Genomic DNA, 17,630 nt, shown 5'->3' on the forward strand with positions numbered 1-17,630 from the left:
AACATTCTTGCACCACAGGAAAGTAGGCAGGATGACTTCTTTTGAGTACTTGAAGAGTACTAGTGTGTTTTGGGCCTCTTTCTAGGTGGGGGCCCAACCTGTTTGGATTGCTACTTTATATGAAGCTTATAGGCTGTTTTAATTTAATTTTAATCGAGGATCTGAGGAGGAAAACCGAGGAAAAGAAAGAAAACCGAGGATTTCCGCGGATCCGCGGAAAAGTATCATCACTGGTGCATACATAAGATTCATTATCAACACACGAGTGTAAAAACCTGCCATTTCACATTCCTTGACTCATGTGACTTTGTAGTCACTACATGCCTGATACTCAATGGATATTCTTCTACATGACTGAGACAGACAATAAACAAAATAACCTTCTAACTCTAGTTTACTTTTGTTTTTTTAATCCAAATATCAAGAAAAAACAGGTCTCAACCCAAAACACAATCACATATATCCACTTCTTACAAATATAACATGTTCATAAAACTTTCATCTTTTAAAAATCAAGATTTAGGGGACAAAATCAAAATCTTCCCATTTTGGCAACCAAATTTAAAAATAAAACAAACAAAAAATATTTTTTTAAACCGTTGTTTATTTTAAATGGATAAACCGATTAAACTTGAATAGTTTACAGGTCTGTTACTATACCAGAAATGTTATTTGCAAAATAGTCTGTCAGTCTGGCTTTAATATACGGGGTGGGGTGTCTATTATAAAGTATGAGTAATTACTAAAAAAAACAAACCCAAAAAACACCATAACTAACACACATCCCAAAACAAGACCAATTTATTGCAATGGGAAGTCAATATTATCAACATCATTTCAATCCAATTCAATACTGAAATAGATGCTCCTTCCCAAAATTCAGGTAAACTCAAAGTCATCAGGTTTCCAATCCTTTCAATTTCGGTACACATTTACTGAAACTGTGCACTCTCAAATGGTTAAATCCATAATTTTTATACAGGTACTTTTTCCCTTTAATCATATTATCTCACATAAAGAATTCAATGCGAGTATGGTCTGATTTAGGAATGAGACCACTCCATAATATGACCTCTTAGTCCAATCAAATGAGTAAAATTGTCATCCAATCAATATCTAACAGTTTCATGTCACCTGCCAAATCCCCAATGTACCCTGACTTTGTGAAAATTTGGTTAATGTTCTTTCAAAATAATATTTCCTAAAAGAATGGGATGCTGTAGACTGAACACATACTTCAATGAATCACCGCAAAAAAAAATGTGTTTCAATTCAAGATACAAAATGTCTATCATCATCTACAAATTTTAGAACAGTTCATTTATTCCCATTCCTATGTGTATGATTATTGGTGATAACATTACTTTTATTTCTTCTACTGAATGGTCTTACTAATTTTACATCAATTACTGAACATTCAAAGACAACGTGTCTTGTTTAATTTCTGTGGCTCAATTGGTCAAACACTCAACTCACACACAAAACTTGATTCACCTTGAATCATAACAATTTCTTCCCTTTCATTTGAATGACTAACCCAATTCAAAACAGGTTTAACAGAAAGTAATCCGTGGTAGGCCAGCATCCATCAAGACGGTGGACAGAAATGTTCTTTTTCAAGCAAGAACAATTCAAACAAGTACAAGTACCAAACTCAAAGACGAAATATACCAAAAGAAAAACTCACCACAGCTCCACGTTTTCCCTTAATGAAATCCTCCCTCACAGTGTCCGCTCCAAATTGGTCTAAAGTGTACTGTAGTTTCAAGATTTCTTCAATTCTCTCTGCCTCTTTCCTAGACATATCCTCCATGGTCTTTTTATGCTGGAAATAAAATTCAATCAATCAGAAAAAAAGAGCAAAATAAGGCACTTCAGTAACTTGGGTTTAAAACAAAACAACTATCAATCTGACAATTTCTGACATGGTGATTAATTCAGGTTACTTGGCAGTGAAAATTTCTGGTCTTTCTGGTAAATATTATGGCACCTGTTTGCGGAATATCAGACACATTCCATTTCCATAACTTACTTTAAAAAAAACAAAACCAAAGAAATCTCCATGAAATCTGTAATTAAAAACTTATCCTATCGTTCTGTAAAATAATTAAACCGAAAATGGTAGAATGAGAATGATAACAATGAATAACTATATGAATATTGTTCTTTAATTCTAATAAACTTATCAACAGGTATTCCCCACAGTCAAATACCAGAAAAGTTGAAATGCTACATTGGTATTTAATAAAAAAAAAAAAAACAATTTAAAATGTGAGTCTGACATAGGAAAAAAAAATCCTAAAGTTAATCTCAAGTTAAAAGACAGGGAAATTTAGACTATATCTATTTCTATACAAGATAAATCAGTCTAGTCTATGGTTGATGGTTTCCAGTTAAAATGTTTTATTTATCTTATTTAGTGTGACTATGAACAGCCCCCAAATCAGTAACAAGATTTTCTCCAATAATGTTTCTCCACAGAAGGTAAATATTTAAAAAACTATCACGACCTTAATTTGATTATTATAATGACAATAACCGCACAAGGCGGAAAACACAATAATGACAGGAAAAGCATTTTCTGCATGGGCAACATAATATATCAAAATCTAATTGAGATTTGGTGACTATAGTTGCTGTTTTTTATAGATCAACTCTTCCTGGAGCTGTGGTAGCAAAATGGTGGCGAAATTTTGCTCCTATATATTTTTTTAGGATTTTTTACCGAGCAAAAGTGGCGTTTTGAAGACACGAAGGTTTTACTTTCGTTTTTAGAATGGATCAAATGAGGTAAGTGAATCAACAGTTTCCATTTAAAGTTAACTTTATGTTTTGTTTTTAACAAAAGTTAGATGTATTAACTACAATTTGTATGATTTAAAAATTTAAAAAATTATCTCCATCTTTGTTTATAAGTTATTTTCTGCATATTATGTAATCGCGTTATTTTCGTGTCTTCGATGTGACAAAGGAAACTTAATTCTATATATCAGGCAATCTTTGAAATTTTAACTACAAATTTGTTCATTTGACTAAAATTAGGTCTAGGAAACTTGTAAAATTAACAAAAAATAAAAAATTAACATTTTTATTTGTTTTTAGAGTGAATAATCGGGTATGGGAGATTTCGTGTCTTCGAATTTCTGTCCGTGCACCAAATTTCAATATCCTATTTTATTACTAATTATGAAAGAAAGTGTTTGAAAATTGATTGGAGACATTAATCTTGCTCTGGTTTTGTGTTTTAAACTTTGATTTTTGACTTGAAATTTTAGAAAAAGTTTTTTTGAGCAAAATAAAGTTTGGTGTCACCTGCGTGGGCACCATCTGCATGGGCACCAGGAATTCTGAAATGTGTAAACTTGGACATTGGTGATGAATATACAGTTCATAAATGTAAACTTTGGTAACATATGCTGAATATTTCAATGTAAGTACATATCTGAACATTTCTAGCTGTTTAAGAACACAAATTGCTAATCAATTGAATTTTGTAAACAATTTATATTAAATATATTGATTCGCTCTCTTTCTCATATTTTTTGTGTCACCACAACATTCACTCTGCTTTCCGGGAGGATGCAGCGATGGCATCTGGACATCTGATCTAAAAGAATTTTATCCAGTATGAAAATTTTGATTAGCTACAATACAAGATACAGGCTTGAGAGATTTTACTCCAGAACTGTGAGTTTACTAACCGATAGGGATAAAATCCGTAATAGCACCTAAGTACTGAATTACAGGTTGAGAGGAAAAAATTCCGTACACTTGCCAAAATGTTCTAGAAAAAAATTTGTAATGCAATTATAGACTTATTTATATATATATATATCGCTTTATTAGATTCAAATGCTAAATTATTTCATATCCTTACACTTGAACCTCTGTGATGTAGCAAACAAAAGCTGTAAGTGTGAGTTGTTGTTCTTAAGAACGCCTTTCTTATGCGTAATAATAAGCCTTATTTTCTCAACAGAGTAATCAAATATATTTAAAGCAGTGGAAATCAAATATGCTTAAAGTAGTGCTCTTGTCAACAACTATGTCTTTATATATTGCTTTCATACCAGGTACTGGAGGAGAGGGAGTTTCACCGTGCAGTTCTCCCAAGGAATAGCGGTACTGGTACAATTTATTATGCGTATGTGCAGAGCAGAGTGTGTGATTGGTAAAAAAGGACCCTCCAGACATCTATTCCTGGGTTGTTGTCACCCGTCTTGTCAATACAATTGAAAACAAGGACCCATTTTTTTTTCAAAGTTGAAATGAGTTTAAAATATTACAAAAATTTTTTTTTCGTTATTTGTCTCATGTAATTATCCCCCTTGTTGTATAATAAAGTTAATTTCAATACAAAATACAAAAGATATTCTGTTTGTTATTTATTTGAAACAATTGGACATGTGTACATGTATTTTGAGTCATTTGTCACTTCAGATTGTTAAAATTTCTTTTCATTTTGCCTTTCCGTGTAAACCGTTGATCGACCTACTTTTTAAAGTTACATAATCGTCTCCTGCTCATAACTTTTACAAATTCTGAATCCTCATATTTTAAGCTTTAAAATGATATCTGATACTTATTTGTAGATAAAAGATGGAAATTGACAAAAATGGGCCTGTCAAAGTAGATAATTTCAGGTCTTGTCCGTTTTCCGCCACAAACATTTTAAACTCACCAAAACAAAAGAAACAAAATTAGTGCTCCAGCATTTAATCCAAAAACAAACTTCAATATGGTGAGTGGAAATTTCATTATGAAAAGACAAGATCCAAGGACTACTTATATTTCAGAAGGACAAAGACTATTTGTTTCAATAACATTTGGGCTCTGATCAGTGGACATCTTCTGTCAAAAGGACACTTAATAATTAAATCAGTATTCAATTCGTAAAGGGAAGGGTGCAAGTTAAATAAGAAAGTAACTGTTTTCATTCTTTTTTTTTTTCCACCTATTTTTCCGTGTGCTCATGTGATGTGAGAAGAGTGCCTCCACGAGCATCTCACCTGATTGAAATAATAAAATAAAAGTATCAAATTTTGGATACATCCCACGTTTGTTGACACTTAGTCCATTTAAAGGACAAAGACAGAGAGCAAAGTTTCGGGGATTGTGCTCGCTCTCCGCACCAGTCACCCACATTGTGACAGTAACCATGGTGCAGTTTTTTATGAAATTTTCGTTATTTTTTCTCTCTGAAATTTGGGCCTAAATCAGGATCTGGAGAAAAAACAAAAACAATAACATCCAAATTTGACCCAATTTTGGCTCCAGAAAAATATATTGATTGAAAGCATTTGCTGCCTAAGGTGACAAAATAATAATTATAAGGACTGAAACCAATGGGATTGTGATTGCCATTTAAGTGTTGTTACTATAAACCATAAAAAAATGAGAAATGTTATTACACTTAGCCCGCCTTATAATATCTAAGGGACAGAATCATTGACCAATACATTTCCCACAATACCATTCAATTCTATATAAAAGACTGGTCTGCAATTGTGTATCTATCCCAAAGGAGACAGTGATTCAGTGTGAATAACTTACAAAATGACTAAACAATAATTCGAGATAAAAAGAATAACAGCATCAAATGACATAGTGTTTAAAAAATAACAAACAGTAACTTACTTTGTCTGTAATGTCAACCAATCGTTTGTAGATTCCCTCTGTGACATAATGGTCATGACAGATCTTCTCATATTTTTCAAGGGAATCCTTGACAAATAAATAAAGCATAAAATCTTGTCAATAAAACAAATAAAAAGAGAGAGAAGGAAAGAAAAGAAAATCAAACACCCCCCCACCCCTGGTCTTTAAATAAACCCTGGATTACTTTTGAAATCATGTACAGATCAAAAATTGAAGAGAGACTGCTTGATTGAAAAGACAACCACAAAATTATGACATAAAATGATAAAAACAAGTATTCTATCTAACATTACCTGAGCTGTTTGATCAAGCTTCTCTCCCTTATCCAGCTTTTCCTTGTGGAGGTCCATCTTGTCCTGAAAACAAAACAAAAATAAATAAACAATCTTGCTCAGAAACATGAACAAATGATCAGAAAGAAAAAAAATATTGTTAAATTTTTTTTACCCACAAACAGAACGCTAAAGCCAGACCAACGCTATCATCCACTGTGGATCCCCACCACCAGTACTAATATTCACTAAGTTCCTACCAACATATAGCTATTATCCAATGAGGCCCTACCGCCAGCACAAATATCCATTGAGTCCCTCCCACTACCACAAGCTCATGTCACCTGAGATCCGAATGATGAAATTATTGGCAGCCGGGCGGGGGATTCTGAATAATGGATGACCAGGTTATTATTATTGGCACCTGCAACAATTAGGTAGTCTGATTCCAGCCAGTAGACAGGTGTCGATCAGCCATTGGGAAAGTGAAGTGCTAGTTTGGGTTAAAATTTGAATAACACAATTTCACATAATCATTGTTGCATTATATTTCACAGTATCTGAACAGTTCTGGTATCATTTTAATTTTAAAGAGCAAAGATCAAGCTCTTTATAAATGTTATTTGAAATCAGTGTAGACACATTATGTCAAAAATTATAATTTGATGAAAATTACGGCAATTTAAAACTTTTGTAACATTTTTCAAAACTGAGATAGCAAAAATCTAGATAATTCATTTATCTCTATTCTATGTTTATGTCAAATTTCATCAAGATTGAATGAAGGCACCGCAGTACGTTTAAGGTCAGGATAAACCCCCAAACAGAAATAATGGTTAAATATTGTTTTAAAAGGCATATAATGATGGAGTATGGTTAGTTATACAGAAAAAATAGCCCTTTACCCAAAATTAATGGGTTTTTTGGCACCAGGGACCCAAAAAATGTCATTTTGGGGGTCCTATGAGCCGAAAAATGACATATTTTGAAATCAAGATTTCTCAAAGAGATTTAAAGATAAGTCAATGAAATTTTGTACATATAAAGTAAATCATAAAAGTAACACTGTGTACTAAAATATTTAATATAAAGTAATTACTTTTGTTTTTAAGGCAATTTCACTCCAAATATGTTTTCGGACAGAAAATATAAGAAATAAAATATTTTTTAAAAATCATAAATCCTTCATTAATAAATTGATGATGTTTATCTTAGAAGAAATGATGTAAAATGAGGCCAGCTATATGTATGCCAAATTTCATAGAGATATCTTTATAACTTTTTGAGAAATCATGATTTAGCTGTGGAGCAAACCGGTGAAAATGACATTCAGAGAAAACGATGAAAAAGCAATAACGAATGACTGTGACAAGATGAAAACCACCCACCTAAGTGAAATTAGTAGGCTCCTCCCTCATAAGACTTATCTTCATTTGTTTCTCTTGCTTTGGCAATGGTTTTCTCTGCCCTTTTCTTCTTTGATGTGGTTTTACTATCCTTTTCCGCAGACTTGATCCTACGTAAATCCATATGTCGAAACGCGCTTTTTTGAAATTCACCTATATCTAGTCCTAACTTCCGAAAAACATCAATCCTTCCCATCTCACCTTCATTGAATACAATAGTTGCATCACTAACAGCAATTTCTAACCTATCCCTGCCAACAAATATTGATTTTGGACATCTATCCCAAACTAAGTGATGGTAGCTTTCATTAGCATTCTGTGTTCCGCCGTGCAAGCACTTGGTCAACAACTCTCCACCTGACAAATCCTCAAAAACACTTTTGATCTCCTCCATCACAAAACTGGGCAACCTATTCTTATCCGATCCATTACACCAATCAAACTCACCACATTTAGCATGCTCTCCATTGCGATGATGCCATATAGCCCATATTGCCTTCTTCATCTTCTCCAAGTCCCCAACATTCTTCCTGATTGCACCTCCGTAATGACCCTGTATCCTCTTCACCGCACTCTTTGTTAATTTTCCAGCACCACCTATACCCTTCACATTCTTGCCATCAACTGCATAAACTTTACCCTTACACTGGCTGATCTTGTCCAATAATCTCTTTCCCATTCTTTTCTGCACATGTCCACAACACTCCAATTTCTCAATGCCAACATCCTCATAGATAGGCGGGTCAGCTTGGGCTACATTCTTGTAACTTTTGGAGTCACCATCTCCAAGGTAACCTTTATACTTAAGATTGTACCTTTCCTCCGACCGCCTAAATATTTTTACCATTCCTGCTGGTTCCATACCGCCTGCTGCTCCAGTGTAGTTTTTTTTACAATCCACCTCATGCCGTTCTTTCAACTTCTCCAACTCCTCGCCAGTTTTCCATGCCTCCAACTTTCCACAAGAATCACAATGATTCGTCATTACTTCCGTATCAATCACCTTTGCCGGTACCTTCTTACTCACTGACAAACAAGTCGCTATACCATTCTTACTTGAGAACCCTCTCCGCTGCCATGAACCATCACAAGACACTGTCACCTCATCTCCCTCCGCTGCTCTCAACTCCTCTGCCGCTCTCTTCATACTCTCCTTTGCCACCGATGCTGACGCAGCCCTTATCTTCTCTCTAAAAATGCAAGATCTTGTCACTGACACGGGTGGTGGCATGTCCATTGCACCTAAAAATCGCCTGCCCTTTTTATCATGACACCCAACATCATACATAGCTGCCTGAAACCTCAGATTAACATTTTCAGTTTGTCCCAAGTCTGTCACCTGTTCTTTACAAAACGCACAACTCACCGTCATCTCATTGCTTATGCCAGTCAACTTTTCAACAACAACAAATGTCTCTCCTACCTCAGCTTTATATAAACACACAGGACAGGCTAACCTCTGGATGCATGACACAATAAGTTTCTTTCTAAACAATCTGTACCCCTCATAATCACTATTATCATCACCTACTTGACCTCCTCTCTCCTCACTCTCTTCATCTAAACATTCAGTAAGTTTCATGAATGATGTTGATTTACTTTCATCAACTTCTTCTACTTCTATCATTCTTTTGTCTACAGTCTCAACTTTATCATCTTCAACTGCCCTCCGACGATTCTCAACTGTCTCAACATCATCGTCATCATCACAACCACTTCTACTCCCACTCGCCTTTGCTTTCGTGTACCTATTGCCATGAAATTTTCTCTTCTTGGGTCGATATTTATTTGCTTTGGATTTCTTTCCTTCCATAATGAAATATGAATGAGAATAATCAAGTAAAATAGCACAGAATAATAATAGAATGATTCAAAACATGTGTGATTCACATAAAAGAATAGAAAATGAAAGTAACTCGCTTTGTTTTCATTCTGAGCAGAAGTGAAAGTGGTGGTTTGGATGAAATGAAAGCAGCGTTCTGATTGGCTGATATTTTTCTCTTCAATAAAGAATCTTTGAGATTTAGACCAATGAAATTTCTTCTTATATATCTTTTTTTTCTCTCATTGGCTTTGAAAGATCGGAATGTAGCCAGAAAAATTTGCAGTTTTTCGGTGAAAAAAGTGTGAAAATCGCAAATTAGAAGCTGAGAAATGAATTTTTCAATAAACTAAGCTCGAGTAACCATGGACAACAAACAAACACATACAATTTATAAAAATTAAAATAAAATATTTATAATAAATTTGTTACGATGTTTTTCACATGAAAAGATGCAGAAAAGGTTGAAGTTTTATATTGGGCAAAAAAAAAAATTACCTCAGATTTTTTTTTTTTGGCTAGTTCAGGGGGTTTATCCTGACCTTAATTTTGGCCACCAGTGACTAACCCTCTTTTCTTCATGCCAAAGTCCCATTTTAATCAGTAGTCAGCTTATTGAGAGGTCGTCCAGTAACAGATTTTGAGCTTTTTGCAATAGTAAATTTTGAGCAGTTAAATCATTATAACTTTGTAACCGTTTATCCTAGATCTAAAAGTAATATATCATAATATCATATTAAATTAAATAGTTTTTATAAAGGCAAAGGCGTATATCTGAATCTGAATGTAAAATTTTAAAATTAATTATGGAAGTGTCAATTGCCAAGGAGTGAGTCCTTGGTAGTTGACGGTTCATCAATTGCCAAGGAGTCAAATTGGAACTCTTCAGCTGCATGTGGTGATTTCAGTCGAACCTCAATTTGCGCGCATACGAATCTCGAATCCTGTCACTTTCTTCCATCCACTCCTTGTCAATCATTATGGAAATGATCAAGTCAACACTTGTTGGCAATTTTTGTCTTTTCACGAATTTCAAGATGAGTTAAAATAATATCAAAACAAAAATTACTGTTGATTTCGGATTCAGCGGGGAAAAACCCCCAGAAGGACGAAGTGGCAAATCCCTGCCAAGTCCTATCTAGATTAAATAGAAAAGTAAGATTTCCTTTATTTTAAAGGAAATATACTGCACATCGTCTTAATAAGGAACTATTAACGTAAAACATTTGTGCAACAAGATTAATCTGTAGCAGTTAATAGTAAATAGTTGACGATCTACCAACTGGCAAGGTCCATGACAAAAAGAGGAAATAAGAGAGAGAGAGAGAAAGAGAGAGAGAGAGAAAGAGAGGAGGATATGACAGAGAAATACACACACAGAGGAAAAAATGGCAGAGAGGGAAAAGAGAAAATGACAGAGTGTGTGAGAGAAAAAAAAAGAGAGAAAATGACAGAGAAAGTAAGAAGAGTAAAAGAGAGTATTAGATAATTAATATAAATATTAATAACATCACTCTATGGCAATACATCACTTCGTGACACTAAAGGTGACACTACAGCTATGGTCTGATATGTGGCAGTTGAGTTCAATGCTGAAAAGTGCAAAGTAATGCACATCGGGAAAAATGAAGTGCACTCCGACTATAAGATGGACTCCAAAGGCAACCGAATATCTCTTGAGAATCTAATTCCAACCTTGAAAGTACCGGGTTTGATTCCCATTGTTGACATTAAAAAAAAAAAAAATTATTTACTTTGTTTTTGTTTGCTTTTTTTTTCTTTCTTCTTTTTTTTTTTTTCAAAAACTTTTTATCATGTTTTTAAAAAACTTCGATTTTAATTTCTTAAATTCTAAAATTATTTATTTATTTGAGATCAGTACTTGTGTGCCATGTTTCTTTTTACTTTTGATTTTTTAAATTATTGTTATTATTCTTTAATTTATTATCATTGTACATCGGTAATCACTAAGCAGCGTGCTAAACTACAATCTAAAACTATTTAAACCTCATGGACGTATGCAGCAACATTTTCATTAATTTACCATCACCGCCAACGGAGGTGCATAAAAACGGTGCGTTTTTGTCGACCTCCAACGGAGGTGTATAAAAACGCCACCATTAATCATTAATTATTGACCTTTTTATTTTTGAAAAAATATCAAACTACCTACGACTAGTTAAAAACGCCACCATTAATCATTAATTATTGACCTTTTTATTTTTGAAAAAATATCAAACTACCTACGACTAGTTATTACAGGGTGTAAATATTTTCCTTGGTGAGTTGCCACAAATTCGTCACGAATAAAGTGGAGCGGGGCTCAAAAAGACCTAGGGGCTGGGGAAACACTGGTCTACTACTGCTAATGCCAATGCTAGAGAGCTGAGCCGGTGTTACCAATACTTAGCTTCTATAACCAGGACAAATAATTCGTTTGGACAGAAAAATAAATAAAAACTTACCGCTTACCGTCAAAAGCAGTTTAGATTTGAAGATACATTTGTTTTCTATCAAAAAACATTCGGTACTAGACAATCCTTGATGAATTTCAAAAGTTGTGTTTGAAATTATATCCTAAATATTTTCATGATTCATTCCTCGCTAAATCGTGTGTTTTTCTCGTCTGACCCATAGGTTGGTGCCCCCTAGTGCCAGCCGCCTGCCGCGCAAAACAAAGGTTTTTTAAAAAGTTTATTGAGAAAAAGATACGGAAAAAAGTGTCCCTAGATAGGTATGCAATTTGGTGCATAAGTGCAGTAAAAATTGGTGCGCAAAATTAGTTCGTAGAGGATGCGAGACTGTGTGTGTGTGTGGTGTGTGTGTGTGTGAGTATGGTGTGTGTGTGTTCTCTTTCTTTCTTCCTTTTTTTTTGGGAGTGCCTACGTACACGGTAACGGGGCATCTAGCCTCAGGATCTATGTACACGTAAACCGGTTTACCGTTGCAACATTCTGTCAGTGATGGTCCTCGCTGTCGTGACCGCGCGCGCTCGTGTGTGTGTGTGTGTGTGTGTGTGTGTGTGTGTGAGTTGTTTTTTTTAAATCAAAACAATTTTAACCATTAATGGCGAGATTCCATCTTACACTCCCCAAACTCCAGATCTTAGTCTTAATGTTATCATTAAAAGACAAGCTTTGCGATTTATAGTTTAATTGAAGCCCGAGTCGAAATATACTCTTACTACTGCTCTCTTGGTGGAAACGATTTATTCTGCATAAGCAATCTGGAGAAAAAAATCAGTGTCACTGTAAAAGGTTAAAATTTCACGAAGTACGCTCCGTGAACACCGCTGTAACAATCCTTTGATCTACGTCATCAGGCAACCCATTGTTTCTTTCATCTTTACCCATTCCCCCTTACTATCCCCCCATCCCCCCGCCCATCTCTCTCTCTCTCTCTCTCTCTTGTCATAATGTTATCCCCTCCCCTTCCCATCTCAATGTAAAATGAAAACGTTCTGTTGTTTGCAGATACATGTATGATTGTTTTGTTTTCTCTCTCTCACTAGGCTAGGATTAAAAACCAAGACATCAGGTAATGGGTGTCTAATGCCAAAGTATAGATTCTCTCTTTGGCCAATTTAGTCACGCATGTGGCAGTCCAGCTATTTACTATGTTCTGCCTATACCACACAATAAGTGGGATTTTGGGGGGTGGGTACGAAAGAAATCAAGGTCATAAGTAACCGTGCACAAGAGCTGTATAGGGAATTGGTTTCTGGGGTCTTGCAAATACCAAATATTTTATGGAAAGCTTTTTCGAACTCCAAGACTCTGGTTTGTTTTGCTATCTTGGAACAAACGAAACAGAGATGTCTTGATGTGTGGCCTAGTTGTCTGATTTTGTGACCTGGATGTAAGGTTTTGTGACTTAGATGTATCCTTTTGTGTGTGCAAGCCATGCGGGTAAGTACGGCGATAGCTTGCCAGTTGAGGAAAAAAAAAGGAAGAAGCAGCGTATCCGCATTTGAAAAACAAAACAAAACAAAAACTGAAAAAACAAAAACTTAACCTTTTAAAGGCGAATATCAATCTTACTTGGACCAAAAATAAAATCTTACCGTTTTCATCAAAAGACAAAAAACAAATTACAATTTAAAAACTTGAGCTTTTATATAGAGCAATATCCACCCAATGTGCTCAAAGCGCTTTTTATCAATATTCTTACTGCTCTTATGGTGGAAACGTTTGTTTTTTCTGCGTTAAAAAATAATATAAATGAAGACTATTATTTGAAAAACAAAAAAATCAGTGTCACTGGCAAAGGGTTAATTGCAGTACTCCTGCATCCAGTGAGACTCCTACGGCACTTGCTAATCATAAAAAAGGAAATAGCAGCAATCAACAATACTAAGGTGAAAAAAAAAGAAGAAAAAAAAAGGTGGGTAGGGGGGAAGAGCAAACCCAGTAGCAATGCAACCTTTTAGCGGCGAAATTCGATCTTTGACCTAACACCAAATCTTCTATCATCAAAAGACAAGTAACGGCAAAACTATTATAGACAATTGAAGTCCGAGTTGCGATAGTCTGACTACTCTCTTGGTGGAAACGCTGTATTCCCCGTTAAAAATAATAAAGATAAAAGCAAACTACTATCTAAAAGCAAAAAATTAGCTTCGCTGTTAAGGGGTTAAGAACACCTGCAACTGCAACTGCCAGCATCCTTGAGATGTCTACATCACCAAGGTCACCAATCGACACGTCTCCCTCTCGTCGGCATGCACCCCCCCCCCCCCTCACGGTGGTGGTGGCGGCGGATAAAAAAGGCCTTTTTTTCTTTTATTCAATCAACTTGACTGCTGGTGGACCCTAGGCCTCTCTACAAGTCCAAGAAATAATACTCACTTTTTCTCTTCGCCAACGAAAATATCTACCCCCTACCGTCTAATTATTTGTAGCAGACGACAAATTTCTCAAAAAGGTCACGTGACACTGTAAAAACAACACAGGAAGTCCATGAAAGCTTATTTACGACATTTCCTTTGAACCGTGTAAACAACAAAATTTCGTTTTCATTCGACTCAACGGGTCAGATTGGCCGGTATTTTTTTAACGAACTAAAGTTCTGAAAAATCAAAATGTTTCTTAGAAAGTTGAAAGATGCTAGTTTTTGAAACAGAGGTAGGTTTTTAAAAAAAATCTTTATATTTTACGTGAATGCATGCTCAAGGCGAGTTGGACGTGCAGCGGAGGTTGGTCGGCCAAAGGCCCACCTCTCTAACTCAAATTTTAAACATTCATTTATGATCATCATTATGGATTTGCGAATAGCCTGGGAAGCTATTGACAAACGTTTGTGAAGTCATGGGGGCTAACCATAACCGTTTGTGAATAGGCTTTCGTTGAAACTTTGGTGTCCATATAAATTTTAATTTATATTTTCAAGATAAGAAAGGCGCCTGCAACCATCTTGGAATGCGTTGCGTCGGCGTCAGTGGAGACCGGCGAATTGCCATTCATTTGTTCTGGTTTCAACCTGGTAAATTCAAATTCAAAAGGAGCAAGAGGAACCGATATACAGTATTGAATTAAATTCTAGAAAATATAACTCACTTTACACATCCCTTCTCCTGGAATATGATATGTCTCATGTCTTAACCAGAAACAAGATTAGATTGACAATGAAAAAGATAAAAAATGACAAACCTTTCTCTGACTCAAAAGGTTTAGTTTTTTCTCAACATATTCCAGACACAGTCTTCCCGCAGTTTTAGACCTGTACTCTGACTTTTCAGGGTAACAATCTATTGTTTTGCGAGCCTTTTGCTTGCTTTGCGGCTTGGATTCCGTTGTTGTCGGCATTTTGACACCAAACTATTTCACCTACGATTAAAATTAGACCGAAACAACGACATAAGTAACATGAAAAGGATGATTTCAAATGAGAAGAGTGAAAGAGTCATACAACTTAGAAACAGTTTCTCTCCTTTCAAACGGCTAGGATATTTCAAAATAAAATTCCATTTAAATAATTCTACTAGAAATTTTTTCAAGGAGACAAATATTTGAATCGGATATATCATTTGGACCGTCATATATATTTCTTACAAAAAAGTCCTAGCAACTAAGAGTTTTAAAATGCATGCTGATTTGAAATCAAACAAGATCTCACGTGTTGCCCCGTTATCAAGAGTCTCGACAACCAATTTCGAAACTTCGAATTTCTGCTTCAGTGCTCGACAACTTCTTTTTTTTTTCTTGTTACCTCATGTAATTAAGGCTGCAATTTACCCCGGTTAGAAATCATAATTTATCAAATTGTGTACGTCGGTTTACCCTCACAACACTCCTTTCTCAACTATAGCTTGTTGACCAATCAAGACTTACGTTAACAATAATAGTGTATAATGGTAATTATGATGATGATAATAATAATAATAATGATAAAATTAATAGTAATAATAATAATAATAATAATAATAATAATAATAATAATAATAATAATAATGATGATGATGATGATGATGATGATGATGATGATGATGATGATGATGATGATAAAAGTAATAATAATGAAAATAATGACAATAATAATAACAATAATAATAATAATAATAATAATAATAATAATAATAATAATAATAATAATAAATAATAATAATAATAATAATAATAATAATAACAATAATAATAACAATAATAATAATAATAGTAATAATAATAATAATAATAATAATAATAATAATAATAATAATAATAATAATAATAATAATAATAATAATAATAATAATAAAGAAATACAGATTTTGGGAAAAGACCTGGGCGCGAGTCAAGAAAAAATCTTAATTAAGGGATTGACCGCACTTTGAGACCAAAGATCAGCGATATGAATAGTCAATTCGTATATTTGGGAGACTCCCTAGGACCCGGAAATGGAAATTTTAGACAGACGTGGAGGCGTTAAACTGATTGAGGATCTAAGCGAATTAATTTCACAAAGGTCCAGACTTGTAAGTCAGGTAATTATCAAATATCATTGTCCAATTCACGCTATAGAATCACATTCTCTCACCGTACTCGGGTGTAAAATGAGTACCTGGCCGTTATCAGCGTTGTTTGTGTCCGAAAAATTGTAATATCGCCTAACAGGCGTCATGTCCCGTCCTACATGTTAAATGTTGCTGTTGACCAGGGACCCCTTGTAAAGCGCTTTGAGCACATTTAGTGGATATTGCGCTTTATAAAGCTCAATTTTAATTTTTTTTTTAACCACGCTGCTCGCCGTTGCCGGGCGACGTGACATCAGACTATTTAACCCAATTGAGACGAAACAAGCGTTAAAATAGCGGTCTGGAACCGAGGACCGGTCAATATTTGATAAATTAACTTACCGCAGCATGGAGAGAGAGAGAGAGAGAGAGAGAGAGAGAGAGAGAGAGAGAGAGAGAGAGAGAGAGAGAGAGAGAGAGAGAGAGAGAGAGAGAGAGAGAGAGAGAGAGAGAGAGAGAGAGAGAGAGAGAGAGAGAGAGAGGTTGATTGATTACATTTTTTTAAAAACAGAGAGATGACGTCTGTTAGGCGATAATCAATTATTTTTTTTCGACAGAGACAACGCTGTTAATGGCCAGATACCCATTTTACGGTGAGAGATGACCTTTTTTTTTTTCTTCAAATAAAGACTTAACTATGCACCTCTCAGAGTGGGACTCGAACCTAGGACCTTCTATCCGAAGGTATACCACTAGCCGCATATGGCAGTTATGCTCACATAATATTATTGTAACAGCTAAAAATCTCAAGTAAGGAAAAGTGACACGTTTGCTGAACGCACCTTATATAAGGGGCATAATCAATAAAAACATCCATGTAATAAAGGAAAGGGTAAAACATGGATTATCTCTCTTAAATGAATAACATTAAATTGTGATTTTAAAAATCAAATATAGTTACTCTAAAATTCGCACTCAAGTGAATTGGATAAATGTGATCTGAGAGATCTTTTTTTTTAACCGTTGAAATTAAATAGGAATAAACAAAGGGATCTGGATCGAACTCTTGTGAAGTCTAGTTTTTTTTTTAATTATTTGGGCGGGGGGGGGGGGGGGGGGGGGGGGGGGGGGGGGGGGCTCTGACCCCCTTGTCCACTTTGCAATAATTTGCTCTCTCTCTCTCTCTCTCTCTCTCTCTCTCTCTCTCTCTCTCTGTGTGTGTGTGTGTGTGTGTGTGTGTGTGTGTGTGTGACCACATTAATGACAAGGTTCTAGTCATGGACTTTGAACTAAAATGAATCACAAACATTATGGAGTATCTCTTTCTCCTCATCTTTTAAAACCTTCTTTATGCTCCCGTTTCTTGTTTCAACTTGACTACTGAAGTCATTACTTGTTGGTGCTATCCTGATTCTATACTCGGTTAACTTTAAAAGATTCAAACCAGAGGAGCGAGACTAGTTCTCAGTATTGATTCATCTGACTTAAGACGCTGCCACATCTCTCATACAGATCAAACCTTGTTCAACCAGATTACATAT

The 17,630-nt window shown here is 35.0% G+C and overlaps 2 protein-coding genes across 2 annotated transcripts in view; both read right to left on the bottom strand.

Annotated features, from left to right (window-relative positions):
• The window catches only part of LOC144978366 (uncharacterized), a 36,592-nt gene extending 21,334 nt beyond the window's left edge, over window positions 1–15,258 (bottom strand). The window contains exons 1-4 of the mRNA XM_078924303.1: window positions 14,807–15,258; window positions 5,952–6,014; window positions 5,638–5,724; window positions 1,688–1,825 (exon numbers count right to left, since the gene is read on the bottom strand). Of these exons, the coding sequence (XP_078780429.1) occupies window positions 1,688–1,825; window positions 5,638–5,724; window positions 5,952–6,014; window positions 14,807–14,962 (444 nt within the window). The 5' untranslated portion in view covers window positions 14,963–15,258. The remainder of the gene's footprint in view (window positions 1–1,687; window positions 1,826–5,637; window positions 5,725–5,951; window positions 6,015–14,806) is intronic.
• Window positions 7,199–9,283, bottom strand: LOC144978367 (uncharacterized). Its single transcript, XM_078924304.1, has one exon. It carries the CDS (start codon window positions 9,147–9,149, stop codon window positions 7,329–7,331), a length of 1,821 nt encoding a protein of 606 aa, XP_078780430.1. The 5' UTR covers window positions 9,150–9,283; the 3' UTR covers window positions 7,199–7,328.
• Window positions 15,259–17,630: the final 2,372 nt, after the last annotated feature.

This window comes from Berghia stephanieae, chromosome 8, assembly GCF_034508935.2.
Source record: "Berghia stephanieae isolate SIO BIC M18660-M18661 chromosome 8, UCSD_Bste_1.3, whole genome shotgun sequence".
In the NCBI taxonomy this organism is placed as follows: domain Eukaryota; kingdom Metazoa; phylum Mollusca; class Gastropoda; order Nudibranchia; family Aeolidiidae; genus Berghia; species Berghia stephanieae.

Bases quoted from the DNA above. Each gene is read 5' to 3' on its own strand.
- LOC144978367 (XM_078924304.1), bottom strand. From the start codon at position 9,149: ATGGAAGGAAAGAAATCCAAAGCAAATAAATATCGACCCAAGAAGAGA.